The sequence below is a fragment of the Diuraphis noxia genome, unplaced genomic scaffold (assembly GCF_037042655.1).
Source record: "Diuraphis noxia isolate RWA-SAM2 unplaced genomic scaffold, SU_Dnox_SAM2 contig0004, whole genome shotgun sequence".
Lineage (NCBI taxonomy): Eukaryota > Metazoa > Arthropoda > Insecta > Hemiptera > Aphididae > Diuraphis > Diuraphis noxia.
In genome coordinates, this window is record NW_028301714.1 from 7,653,478 (window position 1) to 7,679,729 (window position 26,252).

At 31.6% G+C, this 26,252-nt stretch overlaps 2 protein-coding genes and 1 pseudogene across 2 annotated transcripts; 2 read left to right on the top strand and 1 right to left on the bottom strand.

The window, feature by feature from the left end:
• Nucleotides 1–602: 602 nt before the first annotated feature.
• On the bottom strand, nt 603–4,201 carry LOC107166358 (alpha-tocopherol transfer protein-like). Its single transcript, XM_015514987.2, has 6 exons — nt 4,026–4,201; nt 2,332–2,488; nt 2,009–2,261; nt 1,827–1,937; nt 1,607–1,715; nt 603–1,499 (listed from the first exon to the last, which is right to left on the bottom strand). The coding sequence occupies exons 1-6, from the start codon at nt 4,138–4,140 to the stop codon at nt 1,348–1,350; spliced, it is 897 nt and encodes a 298-aa protein (XP_015370473.2). The 5' UTR covers nt 4,141–4,201; the 3' UTR covers nt 603–1,347.
• Nucleotides 4,202–9,342: 5,141 nt separating this feature from the next.
• Nucleotides 9,343–10,287, top strand: LOC149055612 (uncharacterized). The gene has a single exon (XM_089227686.1). It carries the CDS (start codon nt 9,453–9,455, stop codon nt 10,221–10,223), a length of 771 nt encoding a protein of 256 aa, XP_089083812.1. The 5' UTR covers nt 9,343–9,452; the 3' UTR covers nt 10,224–10,287.
• Nucleotides 10,288–11,747: 1,460 nt separating this feature from the next.
• LOC149055613 (uncharacterized) lies at nt 11,748–24,325 on the top strand (annotated as a pseudogene).
• The last annotated feature ends 1,927 nt before the right edge of the window (nt 24,326–26,252 follow it).

Consider the following 26,252-nt stretch of genomic DNA (forward strand, 5'->3'; position numbering starts at 1 on the left):
AGTTGCAAAATATAAAAAACTAGGTGCTATTTATTATTTACAATTTTTATATTAGGTACCTACATTTTAACGATTGGTATACATTTTTAACATATTTAACGTCAGATTTAATTATTATTTCACAAACCCGACCATCTTATAGTGTATAAAATTAAATTACATACAAAACATGTACATAGATTATAGCCCACATGACATATATTATTGATATTATGGTAGCCGGAAGGTGTGAAATATTTTAACAAACTACTTGTTGTTATTTGAATAATATGTATATCTCTAAACTCTAAAGTTAAAGATTAAAATCTCAATAATTTTTAAAACTATTTAAAACGCAACACAAAGGTATTTTATATCTGCAAGGTCGGTTAAGATAAACATTTCCACTTATCATTCAAAAATACTTGATACAGAGAATGAATATAATATATTTATATACAATCCTATCACATTTTATATTAAGATTAATTAATCTACGCTGGTATAAAAGTATCTGTTTTTTCTGGTAAGTACACATAATTATAAAATAACGTTCAATTTACCAGCATGTTATCTATATCTGAAATCTAGAATTTTAACTTTTTGTTTACTGTTCTATGATGGTTCTCACTGTAATACAAAATATAACTATTTTTTGTGATATAAAAATAAACAGCTCCATTGTCTATATACTAATCTTTACGATTGTATAGTAAGTAATTACTAATTAGCAAAGGTCATATTGAAAAGTGGCTTGAAAATATTGGTTTACCCTGTAAGAATTTCGGAGCCACTCCACCCTTGAATAGGTACTAGCATTTAAAATCAATGATATTATGTGCCTATCTACCAATACAATATATAGTACCCCTGCGATACCTATAGTTTCGTGTTTCTACTGATAATAAACAATTTTTTATTAATCAAAATAATTTAATGGACTGATACATTTGTGTAATACAACAACCAATACAAATTAAAATAGTTGATTCTACATCCATTGCGGTAAAAAAAAAAAAAAAAATGAATACAAATAACCCAAAAAAATATACCAACAAATACAAAATAAATACAAATTACCTACAATAGTTACATGTGTTCTAAATGTAGGTACTATTTACTATAATCTAGTCATAAAAGAAGATTATCTGAAGGAGTCTGCCGCACAATATTATGCTTACTCAAAGTCAATAATATTAAAATTAACTATAACACAAATATAATATTTTAATTTATCCTATTATTTCGTCTTCAACATAATATAAAGATTAAAGACTACAACTTTTATAACATAATTATTAATAAGTATTCCATACATTTTCCATTACTAATATAATATTGTATAACCCAAAACAATAACAATTTAATTCAATCCAAATTCAAAGTCTTAAAAGAACCTTCAACACCAAAGTAGTCACTTTCCGTTTTAGGTTTACCAGGACGTTTTTGTTCATCTACTCTGTAATTTTCTTCTTCCAAGAACCATTTTCTCATACCTTTGACTTTGTCTAATGTATCATCTAATTGCATACAAAATAAGACAATTTAGTATATCTATATAACTGTTGATATTATTATTATTCAAAATGTTTTGTATTTTTATAAGATCAATAGATTATCGTCCTACCATGTAATTTTTGTAGCGTTTGTCCACGTCCTCCGATCTCGATTGGCATTATTTCTTTAGGTATATAATCAAATATCGTTTCAGAATCTGTAGTCGAGTGATAATATAACTGAAATATTACATAATTATATTACTGCACTGTAAAATATATTTTAAATGTTATAACATTAACTAATGCGTAAACAATAAATATTATATCATGAAAAAAAAAGTTGATTACTTTCTCGGATAATTCTTTTTTCATAAAAGGTTTTGTCATACTAGTTATCATGTCAATAAACGGAACAGTGTTTATCGTATGAATAGCTTTTAGACGAGCCGGTAATCCATCCTAAAATTAAAATTATTAATAAGTACCTAGTGAATTCAAATTCCAAAATAATTATTTTAATATAGACATACCTGCAAGAAATACACGTATTTTTTCATCATGTTGATACCAAGACGACCGACGTGGCTAAGACTAAAACCTTTCATATCATAAATAATTATAAGTCCGCTGAAAGTTCCTGAAGTCATTAGCAACATATCGATCACCATGCTGAGTGCTTTAATGAAATCAGATAAAACAAATAATTCTGCCTCTGCGCGCTTAGCATGTATAAATATACATTTGCAACCATCTGGAGTTGATTCCGGCAATACACAAAACGATCTAAGGAGTAATGTACTTCTATAAGTAAACAGTAATTTTACGTTGTAAAATAAATATATTTTTGTTTTACATAGTTTTAAATGCTTCCAACACAGATTTTACATCGGTATCTCGTTTTGTAAATAATTCGGGCGAATGAGTGCGTAGAGTGAAATACGACTCTATGGTTATTTTAGTCGGTTCCAATCGATAGAAACAGCTATGAAAAAATAGCACGAGGAGTTCATCTGAAAATATTTTAATTATTTTACTGTTACGTCTACACGAATGAAAAATTATGCAAAGCTATAAATAGTGCAACAATATTATTTAATATGTATACATTATACATATTATTGTATATATATATAGTAAACCGTATACTCTATACGCTGCAATAACATTACACAATTTTGAGTATATAGGTAAATAATTAACTAAAGTGGGTCGAACACAGACTATGACACAGTCGCACACGAATGTGTTGTTTTCATCTTACACACCTGCGACGTATCAAATTTTGGTTCATCTGTTTCGCTAGTGTGCTATTAGATTTGATATTAGAGTGAATTAATCAAATATACAATTTAAAAATAAGATTGTTATCCATGACCCAAAGTAGGCTTTTATTTATATTATCTTTTTTAAAGTGAGTACCCAATACTAATTTTAAACATACAGTTTCAAAAATGTCATAACTTAATTTTAGGAGCACTAAAACTTATAGGCGATGATAAATCAAAAACAGTGTCACAGTGAAACATTGACATAGTGGCATATCAGAACATAAATAAATTAAAAGCACATATCAAAGAAGATGTACAACACATGCAACCAGTGGCGGCTTGAACTTTTTTTCCCTCGAATCACGTTTAATATTTTTACACCACTCACCCTAAAATATAGTTATTAGTTATTACTTATTATTGTACATTATCTGCTGAGTACACATATTATATTTATTATTTGTAATTTAATATTTAAATACCAACCTACAAAAATGGTCCAATCTACCTTTTCCAGCCATAAAACCTACCCACCCAACCACCCATTAATATTTTTGTGAATCACGTGATTCAAATATACTCCCTTCGAGCCGCCACTGCATGCAACTAAGAACTTCATATAGGTAAGGTACCTACCGAATATTTAGCTTTTAGGTTTATTGATCATTTCATTTAAATACCATTCAAACTTTCAACATTTTTAATGTTTTGTTCAAATTTCAAAGTTAAGTCATGCCAGCCAGCGAAAGAGTTTGAGTTAATCATAATTCATATTGATATTATACAAATTAATGATCACTAGATGAGAGAGACTAATAAGCATTTCTATGATCAATGAATACTTTTGAGACTATTAGGTTACAAAAATATTCGAAAGTAATGCGAAAAACAATCCCCGCCCAGTCACACGTTTAGAAACAGGAAAAAAAGGTTAAGAACATGTATATTTGTAATATAATATCATTAATCTTTTTTGACATATTATTTCTGAGTTGAAGAAAATTTCAAATACCTATTGGCTATTATAAGTGTTATACTATTATAAATTATATTTCGTGACCTAATATGTAATAAATACAAATTATATACATTTTTTTTTTATTTAAATAAATAAACGTCGGCGTCTATGGCCATTGACATACAAGGAGTTTAAGGTTAACAATTTTTAAGGATACACTATTTACATATTGTATTATATTATTGTAAGAAAAATAAATATATAGAATCATAGTTATTTCTACGAATATTATGGACTATGATACTATAAATAGATATTTACCAGTAACGATTGGAAGGTGCGGTTGTTTGGATATCCATTCTCTTAGATGATTTAAATCTTCTTCATTGAGTTCTGGGTTTTTCTTAAATTCATCTGAAATGTTAAAAAAATTCATGTTTTGCAGGATAACACTACCAAAAGTTCTGAACAAGTAGACAATACTACAATAGAACTAAATTATTTTTCAATTAACTTTTCGTTATATACTGAATAGTGAATACGGTGGACACTAATTATAGACAGCAACATTATTTACAATTGAATAGGTACACTGGAAAGACCTTGAAAGTTCCGTTGCTTGTGACATTATACTATCATTATATAAATACAGGGAAATCATCACTAGTCGCACTTTAAAAAAAAAATAAATAATTACGTATTATATCACAAAGTGCTTTTTTCTTTAACAATTGTTATTTAAAATAGAATTTTTGAAATTGTTAAATATTCAAACCATATTTTCAAATACTTGAAACTTTTTTTACTACTTGGGTTGTTTGTGGAGATACAAAATTTTGATTTTTAAATTAGAATCCTATTTTTTACTTTACATTGTTCAGTGGATGATTGTTTTGAAAATGTTGACGAATCAGAATAATTATAAAAATATAAATATTTAAGTGATATCTGGTTTGGAAGATAAGATGGAGGCTATGATGGACCTAATAGTAATTAAACATTTTTAGTAGTTCATACCTATTAATCCATCAACATTTATAAAAATGGTTCAAGTATAGTAAATACTAAATACAATATTACATCTATTTTAAAATTTCGTAAAATATTTTATAAACCTTATCATAACCATTTAGATAATTTGAAGGTAAGCATAAATTTTTCAATAAGTGAGAAGTTTCTAATTAAAATTCTGAATTAGGTGGGCACTTAAAAACATTTTCAAAAATATCATCCACTTAAAAATGTACAGAAAAAAGGTAGGAGGTTACTTTTGATAACAGAAGTTTGTATCACCACAAGACTTAAAAACTTAATCTAATATAAATTATGGTAGGTACTCTAAAAAAGTCCAATTATTACCTATATTATGACATATTAAAACATAGACTACTTATTATAAGTTATTATAGGTATCTAAGATTATTTATCACAAGTTAACAACAGCCTTTGAATATGGAAAATGTCATCAATTTTACTTTTATATAACTGTTCAAGGGCATAAGGCACAATATAGCCTAAATGGTAACTACAACAATTATTTAGGCACCTATTTATTTCACATACATTTTAATTTTTAAAAACTTCATCTATGTAAATTGAATTGTTCACTCTAGATATTATTATATTATATGTAAAAAAAAATGATTGAAAATATTATCATTATGAGTAGCTATATCAGTACAAACTAGACGAAACATTAGATTGATGCTTTGATCTGGGAGCCCTGCTTTGTATTATAATTTAATAAGTTAATTATATAATTAAAAATATAGATATTTAAAAATTAAAATGAAAAAATATTATTAAATTAAATATACCTATTATTAACTATTATTTTTATATTTGTATTAATTTTACATAAAATATTATTTAAGTATATAACTAGTAAATATTAGTATATTACTTTCCTGTGTACATTTTATAATCAGATTATTTCAATAAGAAATATTTTATTTCTCATCTATAATCATTTATATTAGTCCAACCCTGTATTTATTGATGAAGCATGGATATAATATAATATCTGCAATAGATAATAACATCATGTGCATTATTTAATTTGTGTAATAACAGACATGACCTTGCATGTGTGGAAATTATGATTACTATCCACAACTAATTTTATGCTGCACATTAATAAATCAGTAAAACATAATGGTATTTATTACATAGGTAGTACTGTAGTTGTAGGTGTCTACTACAATAATTAGTTGAATGATATTACAGGACATGTGATTGAAATTCTTCTCTACCCATGTCACAGGAATTACTAGATTTGGTAGTAATAAACTAATAATAAATATTACAAACATAATTCTATTGCTTTGCTTTGGGGGGATGGCTATGCCGTTAACTATACCAGACCTGCGCCTATACTAGTGAGTGGAAGTTTGATGATGGTAAGGTTTATTGGTTAATCCATGTAAATGGGTAGGGTTTGGGTTGTTTTTTGGTAGTTGGAGGAGTGTGAATTTTACCTAGAAGTCGAATGTGGTCATGACCTGAGAAGAAGCTTTTGTCCAAACATTTATTTGGATTGGTACTGAATAGAGGTTTGGATAGATTTGAAGTTAGCAGATTTAAGGAGAACCAAATTTTTGACGATAGTGGGCATACTCATTATTGTACGTATACCGATATTTTGAACGGATTCGATACGCCTCCAATGTGAATGACCGATAAAAGGTGCCCAAGAGGGGCCAGCATATGTAAGAACGGGAGAGACGTATAGTTTAAGTAGGTATGTTAAGCTTGGTAGTTAATGGGATTGGACGTGTTTTGTTAAGTATGGGGTAGAGTACCACAAGTACGTGTAGCCTTTTTAGTAATGTTTTGGACGTGCTGTCCGAAGTTGAGTTTGCGCCCTATTGTTACGCCAAAGTATTTAGCTTGTTTGGACCAGTTAACGGTATGACTGGCAAGTAGTAATGCCAGTAATGGTGGTATGTGTATCTGGCTACAGTTTTGGTTGGGTTAATTTTAATACGCCAGCGGTAAAACCAGGGGGTTGTTAGGTTAAGTAGTTGAGATGCAATATAGGTTAAACACAGTATAACAATGTTGGTTTTTGCAAAGTAAAAAAAAATGATGTGCATCTAACGCATAGTCTATATTTGGATGTCAAAAATCGTAACCTTTTTATCTTATATTTTGCTATGTGCTCTAACGAGTGATTGAACTAATTTTAAATTTTCCACAGAATAATGGTTATTGTCAATATTATTTGATTTAAAATAGGGAAATATTATATAATAATAAGAATTATGTACTTATCAGTAAAATATTTTTAAGGAGTTCTGTATAGGCAATTTGCTATACTTATGTTTTTCTATTTTTCGTTTAATATTCTTCTTATTATCAGACAACTTTTTTTTGTGTCATCGACGATGATTTTTATAATAACTAGTACATATTGTATATCACAAAAATAATAATAATAAGACTCAGCATTCAAAAATCTAATTTTGAAGAATTAAGGAGTTGACTAATTTGAAAAAATGGAAGTCGTGCTAATATAAATTTCATGACAAATTCAAAAATATTTTCAGAAGTTGTATCAAATAACTACAGATGGCACAGTCAACATGATACAGACTTAACATATAGGTCTATTTTGATTGAAAAAAAACAAATGGGACATAATTCCTCTGAAAATATGAAAAGCATCAATCATCAGAAATCGTTTCTATCCACTACGGAGATTGCTCCATACAATGAACAGTAATCAAATGTAAATTAGATTTATTATTATTATATATGTAGATATTATAAATTATTAGAAATCGGCACCGTGTGGAAACTTACTAAATTTGAACAGTTTTATTTGATTACTTGGTGTCCTTTACTAGTTGTAGAAAATTGTTCAGGCCAATTGATTAGATGATTTTTTCATTAGTAGGCTTGGGGACTTATAGCTCTAAAAAATACACAAATATTCATGCAAATATGCTTCTAAAATCATTAAAATATGCATTATAATATGCATTTATATGCATTAAAAAAAAAAAAAATGTCCACTAAATCTTGGTTAATTTCACTTTTAACTTTAAAAAGTTATTAGTTAAAATTTATATCTAATAATTAATAAACAATAAGTAAAAAATTATTAATCAAGGATACAACTTTTATTATTGAATATGCATCAACTAAATTTGAAAAAATAAATATTTACCTTAAAATTTTGAAAAATTAAATCGAGAATTAAAAAGTCAAATATTGATAAAAATCAAATAAAATACATAAATATTAAAATATTTTTAAATGGCATAACTTTGCTACTTAAATAATACAATTGTTTTATATATATATATATAAAAAATACGTTCTGTGTAAAAATTACATTATTATTTCTGCATCATTTTGAGTTTCTTTAAAGTTACATTGTACAATTAAATGCTTTCTTATGTTTTCGAATGTAAATCTCCGACGATTACTGGACAATAAATTTTTGTAAATTTCAATGTCTACAGAAGTAATTGGAGCATAATTAAAGTATGCCAAATCATCATTTGTCATATCTTCAGGCAAACCTTCCAAATTTTCCACTTCACCACTTAATATTTTATAAATTTTTAACACAATATTATAACCAGAATTTTTATCTAAAACATTATTCATTTTATTTACAATTGGTATAGCCTTTGTACATTTCAAGTGACTGATTTTATTTTTTGTAATGAATCATTACATATAACTCGGTTGGTTGTTGTGTTGCTTCTCATTTGTACTTAGATGCAAACGTTGGTGGTTTGTTATTCAAATGTAGTTGTAAGGCCATGTAAAGTTCGGCGAAACATTGCCACTGCGTTCTTGTTTATTTTAGACTGTGTTGAAACCAGCAGTGTTTAAGAGCACTTAGTTTTTGACAAACGTTACTCTATGGTCATCCCAGTATAATAGGTATTAAATAATTTTACGTAGAAAAAAAAACAAGCAAGCCATTAGGTAAATCTGTCTCTCTGATCGCCTACGACCGTTACCGTTTGGAAAGTGACCAATATCCACACCATCATATCTACCTAGAATCAGACTCAGAGCGACGCTGTTTGGTTGGACGGAATTATCACTGCCTTACACTATGACATCCGTAAACACGTGCAGGTTGTGTTCGTACTTAGATTTTCGGTTTTCTGTGAAACTCATTGGTCATTTTCGGCTTAAAACACCGAAGTACCGAAGGCCACTAAGAGGTAGTAATGAATTGATATTTTGCGTAGTGAACGGTAGGGCCAAATCGACACCCATCCGAGAATTTCAGTTATGACCTCTTACCGCGTTTAGTGTTTAGTCATTAAGTCAACGAAACAAAAACTCGCCACCGATCGTCGTGTTTTACACTGACCGGCCCTTTTCACGTTTAACATTAGCTGGAGTTTTTTCAGCTACAGAGTTACTCTAATACGGTACAAAATATGTACAATACATATTTATACATAATATTTTGTATATATTATATGAAACGGGCTGCATCACTGCGCTATGCGTGCATGCGACTATCAATGCATCTGGTATCGTATGGGCTGGTCTGTGACTAAAAAATCTATGGTGTTTTATCAGTGTGTGTTTACTAGTCGGTACAGTGAAAGCTTTATAAAAGCTCTGACCGACCTTTCTAGACCTAATCAATTCTCATCAAATTTATTTTATATACCTATATTTAATATTAATCATTGTTATTGTTTTTATTTATTTATTATTAACTATTATTATTATTATCATTGCTTTACTATAAATCCAATCTTCGCTGACATGACGGAATCTGAAGACTCGGCGGCGTCCACTATTGGTATCATCACCTCACCTGTATGTTCGATTGTCTCCCCGCAATGTTCACCGATCTCTTCGATAGCTTCCTCGCCATCAACATCATCAACCGTGTTACCGATATTATCTCCGATTAAGCAGGCCTTAACTGTCAAGAGGCCCCCACGCCCTACACTGGCGCATCCGTCGACTGCCGTTATGGTGACCACGGCTATTAAATCATTGAAAGACAAAAAGGGTTCCACTCTGCCCGCAATCAAGAAATATTTGGCCATCAACTATCAAGTGAATTCGGCCAAGTATGCACCATACATTCGCAGATACCTGAAGTCAGCCGTCGCCAAGGGTGAATTAATTCAGACAAACGGTACTGGTGCCATGGGCAACTTTAAACTGCCCACTGCCGAGAAGAAACCCGTCTTGAAAAAAAAAGCGGTTGATCCCGCGGTAACCAAGAAGAAGCCGCCGGTGACGAAAAAATCGACTGCCAAGGCACCCGCAGCGATGTCCGGCAAACGTAAGTCTATCGAGGCGACGACAACCATTGCCGCCGTCAAAGTACCGAAGGCTAAGAAACCAAAGAAGGCTATAACTGCTGTCGTCAAACCAAAATCAAAGCAGGCGGTTGATGTGACAGTCGGGGCTTCTCCGGCCAAAACGAAAAAGGCGGCCAGCATAAATAATTTAAAGGTTGTTGCAAAAAAAGGCCGGATGAAAAAAACGGTCTCCAAAAAAAACGTAAAAAAAACACAATAATGTGTATTATATAGTAATTTCAAAGAATATAAAAATTTAAAAAGGTTCTTATCAGGACCAACAATTCTACATTTTTTTACACACCTTTTTTCCAGCGTCCTAGAATTACGTAACAAATGCTTCACATCCAGTGGTAGGTAATAGGTGTTATGATAAAACAACCAACAATGAATATTGTGGTGAAATAATTTTAAGTCATAGGTCTATTATTTTTTTTGTCCGTGTAATGATAAATTGATAACACATAATAATTATCTTCAACATAAATATAGAAAACCCCTATTTAGAGGCGGGCAGTCACGGGCTTATAAAAATTTTGTCGCTGTTGCGAAAAATGCTTGGATTACGGTTTTTGTAATTGTGATTGGCTTATAAATAACATTATGACAAAATAATATAACATCGTTTGCGCAACAAAAATGATTAAAATATGTTATTTTTACTCGGCATTCTTGTAGATAAGCTACCGTTCTTAGTAATTTTGGAATAATCGTCCATCCAACTAATGACTTATCATTGTGGAATATTCATTAATGCATAACGGGACCATAATTTTTTTCCTTCAAAGCGAGACACCTGTACATTTTATTTAGAAAACCATATAATTTTGCGTAAAATAACAATTTTTTTTCATTGAATAAAAAACATTAATTGTTTTTATGAAAAATGTGAATATTATATTAATCATAATAGTCTCCCAACCAGTTAGTGTTTCACAGTTTATATAAAATATGTAGGTATACGTCATATACTGTTAACTGTATAGATACAGTCAGGGGCGTCATTTGGGTGGTGGCAGGGTGTGCGGTTGCACCCCTTACTTTTAAAATGTCACAATTGGCCTGCGCCTTGCTGAAGCCTAAAATAATGCACGAGCCACGAATGCACAATTATTTATATGATTAAAATCAAATTGTAATAACCGGTCTATAATGTATGGAAATAATTGAATGCAGGATAATATACATATACTTATGTATATCTATTTTTATATGGCCTGGTGAAATTTCAAAATGGCCTGCTTGAAACTTCGCACACCCAAAACAAAATCTGAAATGACGCCCCTAGATACAGTATAAATGTATGATTGTGATATGTGATCAATAATTAATACCTACCACATGTCAACTTTTCTCAAAACGGGACATTTTTAGGTTCTTTGGGGACGGCGGGACTCTTATCGCGAAAGCGGGACTGTCCCGCCCAAAGCGGAATGTATGGTCACGTTATTAATGCACCAACTACATATTACTTGGATTAGATTGAGCTTTGAACATGTAGTTGCTTCAAATGCTACGTATAATTGTTATTAAGAATAACTGCTTGATAATGACGATACATAATATGATTTTACGTTTTAAATCTCTTGCAAAACAAAGATAAGTAAAAGTCCACGCCCAACAATCGATTCAAATAAACTAAAATTAGAGAGGGCTTGGACTCTGTACCTACAAAGGTAAACCTAATTCCGATGGATCATTTAGTTTATAGTCGCCAACACAAGTATATTTACATGTATTCGAAATGGCTCCAAAAGGAAAATCGGTGGGTAAAGCAATGAATAAATTGTCCAGCAAGTCACTAAAGACCCGTTTTCAATTCCATATTTTTTAATTCTTTAGATAATCATGCAATGAAAGTTGCCCTTAATAGTTCTGTTAATAATACTTACGTCAAAAAGTATTTTTACAACATTCTGGCTTGCCTTAATACAGTCATGTTAAAATGCATACCTAACTGACGACAAAAGAAACTTGGAAATGAAAATATTAAGCCTCTGGCAGCATTAAATGCTTTCAAAATATTGGAAATGATCATGTTTCCAAAATAATAATTAATACCTATTTTATGTATTAGAATCTGCGTCATTCCACATTTTCTAAAATATGTCAAAAGCTTATATTATCTTGGGAGTTGGGACTTAAAAAAATATGATTCTGACAATATATTATACCTTTAATAATTAAAATTTAAAATTAATTAACTTTTTAAAATGTTAAAAACTGTAACTTTGAAACATATTTTACATAAGACAAGTTATAAATTACATTGCTTATAAATAATACTTTGAATAAATATTATGGCATAATAAATAGTTAATAATTAAAAATTATATTGATTACTTATTATGTCGTAATATTTATTATTGTTTTGATTAGACGTTACCAACTAATCTATAATTTTGTATATTATAATAAAAAAAAAACTTGAATTCATTACAAACATATTTTAAGCTACAAATATACATTGAAGATTGAACTATATGATAACTGGAATGCTCAGTCGCCATAAGGCCAAAATATATGTAAACATAACCGATATAGCCTGTTAGAAAAAGACAGCAGATAAGAATGATGTTGCTATCTCTTTTTATCACACTTATCAATATTATGATTGTTTACCAATAAATATTAATAATATCGTTGTTTTGTTCTTTGTTTTAAACTTATTCATCATAATTTAATAGGTACTGTTAATTTATGGTGTATGGTTTTATTTTTATTATGCTTTAATGGTTGTATGAATGCTTTTAAATGTAATAAATCAAATATTATTTTTCACTATGGTTTCTTATACAGTTGAAAATTTTGCTGTTTTATTTTATGTAAAATATTTTTATTAATATATAGCTTTATTGTCATTACAGGAAAAATATCCAGCTGAAGTGAACTCAACAAAAGTTACCTAGTTAACTTAACACATTATATTATAACTTTAAGGTTAAGACAATAGTTAAATTATCTACATTTTCTTAGGTATAGTATCTTTAAATAATTACTTATTTTAGGAAATTTTGGCCAAGAAGTATAACAAAAATCTATTGAAGATTCTGTTTACTGTATCTTTCCAGTAGTAATCGTAGCTATATTATACATATACAATATTAAATTAAGTTAGGAAAGTAGTAAGAACAATAATTGAGGTAATTTGTAGGTACAGCGTCAGGTAAATAGTATACCTAAGTAACTTTTCTTTCAATTATGTATAATATTATAAATACTATGTTTTTATTTTAATAAAAATCAATTTTCGTCATTTTATATGCTTATAGTTATGAATTAAAACCTTCTAACTTTAAATTTAAAACTTAATATTTTATTCCCAACATTAAACATAAAATTTCTCGTAACTTCCTTTACATTTATATTATGACAAATGCAGAAGTCCACAAGAAAAGCATGTTTCAATATTTGTTATAGGTATTATAAATTATAAATTATAATTATTTATATTCTATCAATTTAATCATAAATATTTTGTGGAAGTTAAAAAATAAATTATAAAGATACCAAATTTAAGAACCAAACTGAAGTCTAAAATAATATCTTGGACCGAGGTAAATTAATTTAAGATATTAGCGCAATGTGTAAGACAAAGCTAGTAACACCATTAGTATGTCCCATCTCGTTCTAACATTCCGTTTCGGGCAACGCTGCTTGGTGAGCATTCCAGTTATCATATTATAGTTCAATGCAAATATAACGTACACCGTTATATAGTATCAGCTACGAAGTATTAGATGATATAAAAATAAGTTGTGTTAATTTGTTCGTTTAAAATTTACATTCACTCAATTGTGTTATAGTAATTATATATTTAAAATAATTTAGTCATGTATGATCAAGATTATATTTATTGGTAAAATCTATCTTGTTAAAATTTCAAAGGTAGAACCATTGGTAACGTCGTAGTAGCAGTTTTAAATCCGTCATTTTCGAAAAGCACCTGTGCATCGGGAAATCGGTCGATTTTAAATTTGTGAATTCTACGATATTGAGAAACTGGTGTATAATCCATATAATGTGTTTTTGTCAATTTTTAATTGGTGTTATTCATATGCCAGATCCTTAAGCATGGTCTATGAAATCTTGGTTGGAAGTGCAGAAATAACGACCTATAGGTAGTCGTTTTGTGGTGCTAATTAATGATGCTTTAATTATAATATTTAATTGTTAAGAATTTAGTTAGCTTTCCAAAAAGTTAAGAACCAGATTTTTTCAACCATTTGCCGTTGAAAAATATTGTAGAGAATGATTATACAACCACAATCCGAAAAGTGATATCAATCATAGTAGTTTACTAGTCGGTACGGCGTTTTATATATATTTACACATTTTCAAATTTGCCATGTTATCGTGCAGTGTTACGGTGGATCTCATTTGATATTCGTTTTATTATTCATGCTCATCATGACGAACACATAAAAATCCATACCCCTCCAACTATCAAAGGAAAACCCAAACCATACCCATTTACGTGGATCAATCAATAAAACTATTATCCATCCACTAGTAAAGGACTAAAGGCGCAAGTCTGGTATATATAGTTAACGGCATACCCACCCCAACAAAGCAAAGACAAACATAGTTGTTGCAACTTTGGCCGCATCACCAGCCGCGAAAAAGTCACCTGCCAAAAAGAAGTTAGCCGCGAAGTCCGTTGCATCTCACCCGACCACATCCGTGATTGGTTACGTCAGCCATTAAAGAGCTCAAGGAGAAGAAATGGTCGTTATTGCCAGCCATCAAAAAATATTTGGCTGCTAACTACAAAGTTGCTATCGCAAAAGTAGTCCCATTCAGCAGGAAGTTTTTGAAAGGTGCTGTCGCCAAAGGTACCGTCGTTTAAACTAAAGGCACTAGACACTTCAAATTACCTGTTTCCCAGGTTAAGCCGAAAAAGACCGTTTTAGCAAATAAGAAGAAACCTATTGTCAACAAAATCAAAGTCACTGGAATACTAAAAAAGAAGCTCGTAGCTCCTAAAAAACCCGCGGCCAAAAAAATAACTACCACCAAACCTAAACCTAAGGCGACTTCACCGAAGAAGTCTCTAGCTACAGCGAAAAAACCAGCTGCTGCCAAACCCAAATCGAAAAAAACTCCAACCAAGAAAACCGTGGCCCAAAAAGGAGTAAAAAGGAAGTATGCATATTACATAAATTCTCTCTCTAAAATGGTCCTCATCAGGACCACCAAATTTATGTCACTTGCCATTCGTTACCTGCTATTAGTTGTTAGTTGTTGCTATTTTAGAAACATAATCATTATATTATTAATTATTTTAGAACAAGTTTATTGCCAAAGATAATAAACACAAACTATTATAGCCAACCCCCCTAAAGCAAAGCAAACTATTATTTATCAGTGTATAAAAAAATCAAAAAGGCTTCCATTGCTTTGCTGTTCACTATTCTAAACTAGCGGATTGAAGTTTAAAAATGGTTAAGTAATAAGTTTGTTTATTGGTTAATCCATGTAAATGGGTAGGGTTTGGGTTGTTTTTTGGTAGTTGGGGTAGTGTGAATTTTACCAAGAAGTCGAATGTGGTCATGATTTGGCTTGTTTGGACCAGCTGACGGTGTGACTGTTAAGTAGTAGTGGTGGTATGTGTGTAGTGTTAGAGCTACGAATAGGATGTCAACGGTTTTGGTTGGGTTAATTTTAATACGCCAGCGGTAAAACCAGTTGGTTACTGGTTGCTAGGTTAAGTTGTTGAGATACAATAGTTTAAACAAAATATAATAATGTTGGTATTTTCAAAGTAAAAAAATGATGTGCGTTAAGTAATACACCACACGGCAGACTAAAATATTATTATTATATATATTAATATATTTATTTTCCATACATTTTATAGTTCAAATATGAAATATACATAATATAACTTTGTATTTTATTTAATATTAAAAGCCCAAAGAGTCATAAAACATTAATTCATATTTATTCAATTTAATATTATAGTATATAATTTATAATAGTATAAAAATAATATTTTAGATTCTGAGCGGAGCGATGAATGTATTGAATATTGATTTTACCATGATGTGTGTTTTTATTTATTTATTTTTTGTGTTTTGGGTCAGTAAAAGTGCTTCAATTTTTGACTTCAGTACCTAATTCGATAAAAAAGTGAATCTATTTGGTACTTTGAGGGGTCAAAAGTAAAAAATATTATAAAATAATAATTTTCTAAATAATTGGGGTAAAAAAATTAAAAATTAAGAGAAAAACGCGAAATTTTACGCACAATCAGTTTTCGACAAAATCGATTTTGGTTTTTGATGTAACTTTAAAACAAATGAGACCATAGATACATGAAATATTTTCACCGAATGTTTATATAAGTATATTATATCCACCATGCAATTAAAATTTTCGTCTTAAGTTGAACTATTCATAAGTATTTGCAATTTTCGATCATAATTAATTTTTTTTAAATAAATATCTATAAAAATGTATTTGTTGGATAGAAAAACTTGAAAATGTAATACAAGGCTCATAACATATTGTTACAATAGCAGCTAAAAATAAAATAAATTCATGGTCACAATTTTTTTTTAAGCATTCAGAGTTTGAATTTTGACAAAATATGTAAAAACCACGCAAATTCGCAAATTATTTCAAGCTAGAAATCCATAAAAAATTTTCTTTTTAAATCTAAGATTTGAAAATTTAATACAAGATTCCTTACTGCAAGTTTGTCAATCTTTATCACAAAGAAAATGTCTACCGGAAATTCAAATTAAATTTTTATAAGCATTTGAAATTAAAATTTTTACAACATTGGATTTTCACTGCGATTTTCTTATTTTGGTGTAACTCTAATACAAATGACCGCAGATACTTGAAACTTTTACTGTATATTTATTTTTTTATAAAGGCATTTTCTATATTTGATACAATTTTCAAGATATTTAGATTTGTTTTGAGCTGTTTACTGACATTCTAATTTTTCAACTTTTGTTGTTTTTTTCTTCTTTAAATATCGGTAAAAATTTTTTTGTTGGGTATACAACCTTGAAAATTTAATACAAGGCTTCTAACACATTGTGGCAATAGCAGTTGAAAAATATTAAAAATACATAGGTATGACTTTTTTTTATAAGCATTTAAGGTTCAAATTTTGACTATAACGGCAATGTTCAAATTATCTTAGATAGAAATTCACAAAAGTTTTTATTTTTAGATCTTAGATTTGAAAATTTAATACAAGGCTCCTAACATATTTTTACAATAGCAGTTGAAAAATAAATGTAATATTTAGTCATAATTTTTTTTTTAGAAGCATTCAAAGTTAGAATTTTAACAACATATGTAAAAATCACGAAAATTCATAAATCATTTTATGCTACAAATTCATAAAAAATTTTCCTTTTATATCTAAGATTTTAAAATTAAATACAAGGTTCCTAACACATTTTTACAATAGCAGTTGAAAAATAAAAGAAATATATTTGCACAATTTTTTTTTACAAGCATTCAAATTTTAATTTTGACAACATACATAAAAATCAGAAATATAGCTAGAAATTCATAAATTTTTTTAATAATCTATAATATATCCTAGACAGATAAACCGTCTCCGCTCAGAATCGTTTTTCGTGTACAATGATATAATAATATCGTTGGATTCAAATTTAATTCCATTCATTACAGTAACCCTGCACTTGTAAACCTACTGTACAGGCGTAAAGCCGGGCGACATCCACGACTTATCCGCTTTTTTATGGTTTACATTTAAAGAAATGTAATTATACAATAATTAAAATAATATATTACTTTGTTACACGGGAACTTATACTATGCAGCTATTTTTTTTTTTTTTTAACATGTAGGGTTTATATATTATTTCTAATTTTTTTTTTAATGCTTAGGATTATAAATATGTGTTTTTTCATATTAGATGTAGTTTAGTTACCTACTTTTGCCTTATACTTTTCTATTTAAATTATAGTGTTTAACCTTACTTTGCTTTTGCTTTGCTCTGTTGGGGTGGCTATGCCATTAACTATACCAGGCTTGCGCCTTTACTAGTTGATGGAATTTGGATGGTTAGTAGTTTTATTGATTGATTCACGTAAATGGGTATGGTTTGGGTTTTCCTTTGATAGTTGGGGGGAACGAGATTTACCTAGAAGGCGGATATGATCATGGTCTGAAAAGGAATTTTTGTAGAACATAAGTTTGGACTGGGACTGAATAGATGATTGAATGGATTTAAAGTAAGCAGATTTGAGAAGAACCGAATTTTTGACAATAGAGGGTATGCCCGTTATTGTTCGTATATCTATGTTTTGGACGGATTCTATACGCCTCCATAGTGAAGGACCGATGAAAGGGGCCCACGAGGGGCCAGCTTAAGTAAGAACGGGAGATAAGTATAGTTTGAGAATTTTGAGTCTGGTAGTTAGTGGGATGGGGCATATATGGTTAAGTATAGGGTATAGTATTCCGCAAGTGCGGGTAGCTTTTTTAATAATGTTTTGGACGTGTAGTCGGAAGTTGAGTTTGCGCCCTATTATAAAGCCGCGCCAAGGTATTTGGCTTGTTTGGACCAGTTAATGGTGTGGTTATCAAGTAGTAGTGGTGGTATGTGATAAGTATTAGATCGACCGAAAGTAATGCCTACGGTTTTGGTTGGGTTAATTTTTATGCGTCAGCGGTGAAACCATCTGGAAGCTAGGTTTAGTTGATGTTGACGTTTGGGATTTTTGTCGAAGGTGAAAAACATAGATTCATCATCGAAAAGTGAGAGGTGAGTTTTTGGAGTCGTTCGTATGTTGTTGATGTAGGTCAGGTATAGAGTCGGGAATAGGCAGGATCCCTGAGGGACGCCTCAAAAACAGTCAGCATATTAAGTTGAATCATCACAAGACCGAATGTCGACATGTAACAGGAAAGTCACCACCATTCATAAGGACCAAATCATATATAAGAGAGACGGGGACAAGAGCTTGTCAAACGGTTTTTAAAATGTGAGCTAGACGGTTAGGGATGATCAAGACTTCAAGAGTCAACACGCTCAGAGGCAGGGCGTAACACCACTCATTGTCTTTTATCAATATTTCAGAGTTAGGTCGTAATACCACTCACCAACACCTTATAGCTTACTACTTTGTAATTTTATATAAAGTTTAAACATAAAATAAAGATTTTTATACTTATACATCAATATTTTTCATTTCTACGTTGATGTATGAATTGACGTTCAGTCGAGACGTAACACTGTTATCAATTTTTTCCTTCGGCCAACGCCCTTATTATTATTATATTATATTATACTATTTTCTATGTTTTTCCTTATGTGGTCGCTCCTATAGAACTTCCGTTTTTTTAGTTTTGTTGTTTTTCGTAACACTCAAATGATCAAAGATCACTACACATTTTTATTGTTATGTCTCATTGTCATTGTGACGCGAACACAATTTTTATTCTTGTTTTTAAATATATAATTTTTGTTACACGAGAAGGTTAATAAAACTATTTCTTAAACTGTTGTGTAAGTTTATTATTATTATTATTATTAATATTCTTCCGGTCACGAATGTGTGGCCGAGAACCTTTCGTTCACTATGCATCAACGCACTTAACCAATACAGTTTTGTTCCACGTAAGTTCGCCAGCACCCACTGTGGGTTGTGTGAGAGACCGTCCCGGTCGTCCAATCGTGCCAGTTACCAGCAAGCAGTATTCTGCCTTAATCATTAAGTTAGCAATTAAATTAATCTTAAGTACAGCCAATTTCTTGTACCCTGTGGTCATTGCACCAAACCTGGTCGACCACAGGGCCCCCACCCTCAAAATAAATTAAGCTCATCATCCTTATTCCCGTTTATACATACGACTTTTTCGGTCCTTTCCTATCGACGTAATCATTTTGTCTTGTGTTGCCTACCCCACAAATATCAGGTGTGTATGACAAGTTGCCACCCACAACATTTTAAGGATAATCTGTTTCTCGGGAATCACCGAGTGGTCCTTCGGGTCACCCCTATTTAGGGTGGTTACAATATTCATAATTATATTGTTAAATAATCTTAAAATACAACATACTGTTATATAAATTTAAATTTAAAATATCGAGCTATTCATAGTCTTCCACTTTAAATAATTTGAAAATATTTAAGTGGTATATGATATTTTAAATAAAATATGGGGTAATATGTGAGATTTGCAATTTTGAATTATCTAGATTGTTTTTAGTTAAACGATATTATAAGTTGAAAAAAGTTGTACAATTAGTATGCATTTAAAAAATATAATAATATTTTAGATCTTTACATATAGGTTTGGTACTATATTATATATATTTAAAATTATAATTATTAACTTGTACAGTTAACTCAAAACTAATGTGACATAGTTTTTAAAAGAAAATAAAAAACGAAAATAAATGTTTTTTAAAGTTATTCATAAAAATAAGACATATCATTTATAATATGTTACTGTACAAGTTATAATAAAATTTAAAATAAATATTGTATTGAAAAAATATAGTTAGTAAAATGATGCTAAATTATGAGAACAATATTTTCAATATGGCTCAAGTCACCTCATTTTATATGAATTTAGTTACATTTTTACACTTCTATTAGTTGTATCATAAGGTATATAAGATAATTTCTTTGGTATCTTTGTATGCGCTTATGAAGAAATTTTACAAATGAGTAATGACTTATGAGCATCGTCAATTTATCATAAACAATCTTAAATTAATATCAGCATACACCTGTATTACAGTATTTTAATAAAAAAAAATTGTATCTAATGTAATCATGTATTAGTCTCTCACTATGTTTTATAGCTATTAATTATGTTTGTACATATTGATATATCATTTGAACCATAAAATAAATATAAAAATGATTGTGTTCAAATTGCATTATGGACAATATTATAAGGAATCAAACTCATTAATTTATTTTTATAAGATATCAGTGTTTATTATACATAGTATATTTTTTTAGTATGTATATGTATGTAATATTGTAAACTTTAAAAAGTACCATAATTATCGATATAGGTATTTATTATGTTTTTAGATTCTGAGCGAAGCGATGAATATATTGATTTTACAATGATAAGTGTTTTTTTTTTTGTGTCTGTGTAGTGTGTACATCGAAATAATGCTTCGATTTTCGACTTCAACAGCTTTCCCGGTTGGAAAGTGGATCTAGTTGGTGCGTTGGGGATGTCATATAAATTTCCTACTAGCTTTCAAGAGGAAAACAAAAATGAAATTAAGGAAAAACGGGAATTCTTGTGCTAAATTTATTTTAAATTGGTGTAACTCTAAAACAAATTACAATAAACACATGAAATTTCTACTAAATGTTTATACTTGCATTTTATATACTTGATAAAATTTTCAAAATATATCTAATTTTTTGAGTTATTTATAGTTATTAGAAATTTTCGATATTTTTAGTTTTTTTTGATATAAATGAGTTATGAAACTAAAATTTTATCTTTTTTGTAAAAAATATTCAAAATTGAATACAAGGCTCCTAATATACTGTTACAACTACTGTTAAAAAAATATTAAAAATACATAATCATAATTTTTTCTAATAAGTATTGAAATTTCGAATTTTGACAAAATACGTAAAAATCACGAAAATTTGCAATTTATTTTGAGTTAGACATTTATAAAAATGTATATTTGAAAATTTAAGATTTGAAAATTCAATACAAGATTCTTCTTGAGTTTGTTTACTTTTATCAAATGAAAAATGTCTACCCGAAAGTCAAATTAAATTTTTATGAGCATTTGAATTATGTACAACATTGGACTTTCACTCATTTTCTTTTGTACCGATATTCAAATTTTGTTGTTATTCAAAAACAAATTGCTTATAAATTTACACCATATATTTATTTTATCGATTCCTATACTTAAAAACATTTTTAAAATATTTTAAGAATTTTTAAGTTATTTATAGACATTTAAAAATTTTTTTTAGTTTTTTATTCTATAAATGTTAATAAAATTTTATTCATTGAGTCAAAAAACTTGAAAATGTAATACAAGATTCCCCATAAATTCAGATAATATAAGTTGGAAAATATTAAAAATACATAGGCGTGGGATTTTTTTTTATAACCATGTAAATTCAAATTTTGACAATATTTATTTAATTGAATAATTACAAATTATTTGGTTGTTAAAAAATTTTTAATAAAAAATGTATAAAATGTTTAACTTTTCTAGCTAAAGATTGGAAATGTAAAACAAGGTTCCACGTAAACAGTTAATTCTATGAAAAAAAATTTAAAAACTAAACAAACACAGTTTTTTTTATTGTTATTTTAAGATCAAATTTGTTTATAATTGCATATTAAATAATTTTAGTTATATTGTTGTAATTTAAAAATATTAATTATTGGTAGGTACTTAAAATTTCTAGAGTATACTTTAATACGTTATATTCTTATTGTAATAGTTATTGTCGTTAATGACTTATATTAATACCTTATAAAAAATTCTATATAGGTAACTACTATGAATAATTGAGTGATTCGGGTATATGTATAATTAATCTAATCTTTTTTTGCTTTTGTTTGGGGGGGGGGGGGGGTTGGCTATGCCGTTAACTATTCCAGGCTTATGCCCTACTAGTGGGTGGAAGTTTATTTGGAAGGTTTACAGGTTTGATTTACCCAGGTGAGTGGGTAGGGTTTGATTATGCGTTTGGTAGTTGGAGGAGTGTGAGTTTTGCCTAGAAGTCGGATGTGGGCGTGATTTGAGAAAGAGTTTTTGTAGAACATTGAATTGGTTTGGGAACGAATAGAATTTTGAATAGATTTGAAATTAGTGGATTTTAGAAGGACCTAATTTTTAACGAAGGAAGGCAAACCCGTTATAGTGCGTATGCCGATGTTTTGGACGGATTCAATGCGGTTCCATTGTGAGGGACCTTTGAGGGGAGCCCACGAAGAGCCAGCGTACGTTAGGATTAGAGCGACGTAAAGTTTAAGTATGGTTAGTTTTGTTGTCGTTGGGACGGGGCTAGTGCGGTTTAGTATGGGGTAAAGCATACCTCGGGTGCGGGTGGCCTTTTTAGTGATGTTAAGGATGTGTTTGCCGAAGGTGAGTCTGCGCCCTATGGTAACCCCGAGGTATTTCGCTTGGTTGGATCAGCTAATGGGGTGGTTGTCGAGTAGTAATGGTGGTACATGTGTGGTATTTGAACGTCCGAAAATGATACCTACAGTTTTGGTTGCGTTTATTTTAATTCGCCATCTGTGAAACCAAATGGTCACCACGTTAAGTTGTTGTTGTAATTAAATTGCTGCACGTTTTTGGTTTTTGCCGTAAGTAAAGAACATCGAGTCGTCGGCGAATAACGAGAGATGAGATTTAGGAGTCGTTGGTATGTCGTTTATGTAGGTCAAGTAAAGAGTTGGTGAAAGGCAGGATCCTTGAGGGACGCCTGCGAGAATGTGTCTGATGTACGAGAAGGAGTCTTCAATTTTAGTGATGAAGTTGCGGTCTATAAGAAAGGATTCGATGATTTTAACGATTTCAGTCGGGATATTGAGTTGAGAAAGTTTGTAAAGGAGTCCAGCGTGCCAGACTCTGTCGAAAGCTTTCTCCACGTCAAGAAATATAGAAGCGGTGTTTATGTTGTCGTTAAAGTTCTGGCTGAGTGAGTTTGGTCACTTGCTGGGTAGTAGAGTGCTCAGCTCTGAAGGCAAATTGTTCTGGGCGGCATTTATCTCAAAGGTTGTTTAGCAGGTGAGTGAGGATGAGACGTTCGTAGATTAAGGAGAAGAGGAGAGCTATTGGTCTGCAGTTTGCGGGTATTGTATGATCTTTGCCTGGTTTGGGAATGGAAATTATGACTGCTTTTTTCTAGGCGAGTGGAAAGTTGCAGATTCTGAAAGAGCTGTTAATGATTCGTGTTAGGGATAGTAAAATATTGTTGGGTAGAAATTTAAGAGCCGTGTTGGTGATGAGATCATCGCCGGGGACTTTATTTTTGCGAAGATTGCTTATGATGTTTTGGATGGTGTCGGGGGTGGTGAATAGATTAGAATTTGTGGTATTTAGGTTTTGTAGTGACTGGTAGTGAGCGGTTACTTCTGGTATGTCGGCACCGGGGTTTGTTTGGAATTGTTGCTCGAGGGAGTCCACTATCAGTTCAGCTCGGTCTTTGGCAGGAAAGACAAGGCCGTTTGGGCCGGTCAGTGGATGGGATGCTGGACGTTTGTGGAGGAGGCATTTGTTTAGTATGTAAATGGAGTTGTCATGTGGGTCAAGAGAGTTTAGGAAGGTATCCCATTGGTCAGTTTTGTGAGTTAACAGTAGGGTTCTGATTAGAGAGATTTTGGCATAATTTGCTATTTAATGGTTCGGCCGCGGTTTCTTTGCCATAGACGGCGTAAGCGGTTTTTGTCGGTTATTTCCAGTTGTATGTAGTCTGGTAGTATAAAGGATGAATTTTTAAGTTTGGGGGTAAATACACTTGCTTCGATCGCTTGTTGTAAGTTTTTGGTCAGACAATCGATTGCTAGGTCGATTGACGGTTTGTCGTTGGTCGGTAGCACGGGAGTGTTAGGTAAGTTGGTGAGGATAGTTTTGTATTTGGTCCAGTTTATGAAGTGGTTTGAAGCCGGAGGAGACGATGAGATCGGCGTACATAATATCTCCAGAAGAATAGGTTTGTGGTCGGAAGATAGTTCGTTGAGGTTGTCGATTTGGGTTGTGTAAGGTATTCGTACGAGTGCGATGCCGAGTATGTCGGGTCTGTGGCGAGTGTAAGTCGGAAAGTGAGTGGGGGATGAGGGAGCAGTAACGGAATAGTCTGAGTGTTGTACATGATCAAAGAGGGTACGGCCGGCCTTGTTCGTCGAGTGAGTATGGTCAGGAATGTCTTGATGGTGGATTGGATCAGTGTTAGCGGATCCTGATTGGTGGATATGGCAGTCAGGAGGTTGGTTAATAAGTTTAGAATGAGGGTTAAGTCCAGTTGGAGGCTGGGGAAATACGTGGAGTGTGAGGAGACCCTGAAGTAGCCGAGGCTAGGTTAGGTTAGGTTAGGTGGAAGTCGGTTGAAGGGCTGGAGATGGTGGAGAAGATTTTGGTGGTTGTTGGGTTTTTTGTTGGACAGGGCGTTGGGTTTGTGGAATTTGAATGATTGGGACTGAGGTTGGTGGTGGGAGTAGTTTTTGCGCTAGGAAATGTGCACACTCACGGAAATTAGCTGTATGTGGGCCGCCGCAGTTGCAGCAGGTCGGAGATTCTTCCCTGGTTTTTTTACAGTCCTTAGCAGCGTGGTGGCCAGCACATTTGACACACCTCGGTGGATGTCCGCAGTTCCGGGAGCCGTGGCCGAAGCGTTGGCATGAGAAGCATTGGGAAGGTCCGGAGGATTTCAAGGGTTCTACTGTGATGGAAATATAAAATAGGTTGTTTGAAAGAAAAATGTCTTTAGCTTTAGGGTCTGCGGCAATGTGGACAAGACATAAGGGCATTGGTTTGTCGGGAATACCAAAATGGCAGATGTAGGTGGTCGAAAAGCTGAGGGTTTCGAGTTCCTGTTTGATCTCGTCGACCGGGATGTCACTAGGGATTCCCTTCAGGACGACCTTGAAAGAGCGTTCTTCGGGGAGAGAGAAGGTGTGGAAGTCGGTTCCATTTTTTAACAAGGTACTTTGGATGAGACGGAATTGAGTCGGTTCGGTGGTCCGAAGAGTTATTTGATTGCTTTTGCTGTTAGGGTAGAAAGTGTTAGGTTTGCGAGCCCGTAGATGACGGGCGTGACCTTATGCCAGGAGCTGGAGGTTAGGATGATGGACGGAGGTCTGGAGTTTGTTGGTTTAGTCGGAGGTTTGATTGTAGGAGTAGCTAGGGAAGGAGTGCTTTTTGGTACGGATGGTGAAGCGGGTTTAGTTAACGCAGTTAAGGTAGGAGCTTTGTCGGAGGAACAGGATGTCATGGTTAGGTTAGGTTTAGTTTGGCTAATTTATGTGCTGGATTTGAGGCAGAGGCGCTACCTCCTTTACGCTTAAGCGGTTTACGACCGCCCATCGCGAAAATGGCAGTATTTTTACTGTCACTCTGAAAGGAGCGTTTTAATTGGGGGGGAGTGAAGGTGTTGGATGGGGGTGTGGGTTAGCTATTTCTGATGGTAGGGAGTGATTGGGTGATGTGGCAATGAGGGGGCGAGGCCCCTCGACAGCTGTTACGGAAAGACGGTTCGCGACGCTTACGCGGAGGCTTACCTATGGGTGCTGGTGCCCT

Bases quoted from the DNA above. Each gene is read 5' to 3' on its own strand.
- LOC107166358 (XM_015514987.2), bottom strand. From the start codon at position 4,140: ATGAATTTTTTTAACATTTCAGATGAATTTAAGAAAAACCCAGAACTC. The intron at 2,489-4,025 runs GTAAATATCTAT...AAATATTTTCAG, and splicing joins GCACCTTCCAATCGTTACTG to ATGAACTCCTCGTGCTATTT. The intron at 1,938-2,008 runs GTATGTCTATAT...TTTTAATTTTAG, and splicing joins AATACGTGTATTTCTTGCAG to GATGGATTACCGGCTCGTCT.
- LOC149055612 (XM_089227686.1), top strand. From the start codon at position 9,453: ATGACGGAATCTGAAGACTCGGCGGCGTCCACTATTGGTATCATCACC.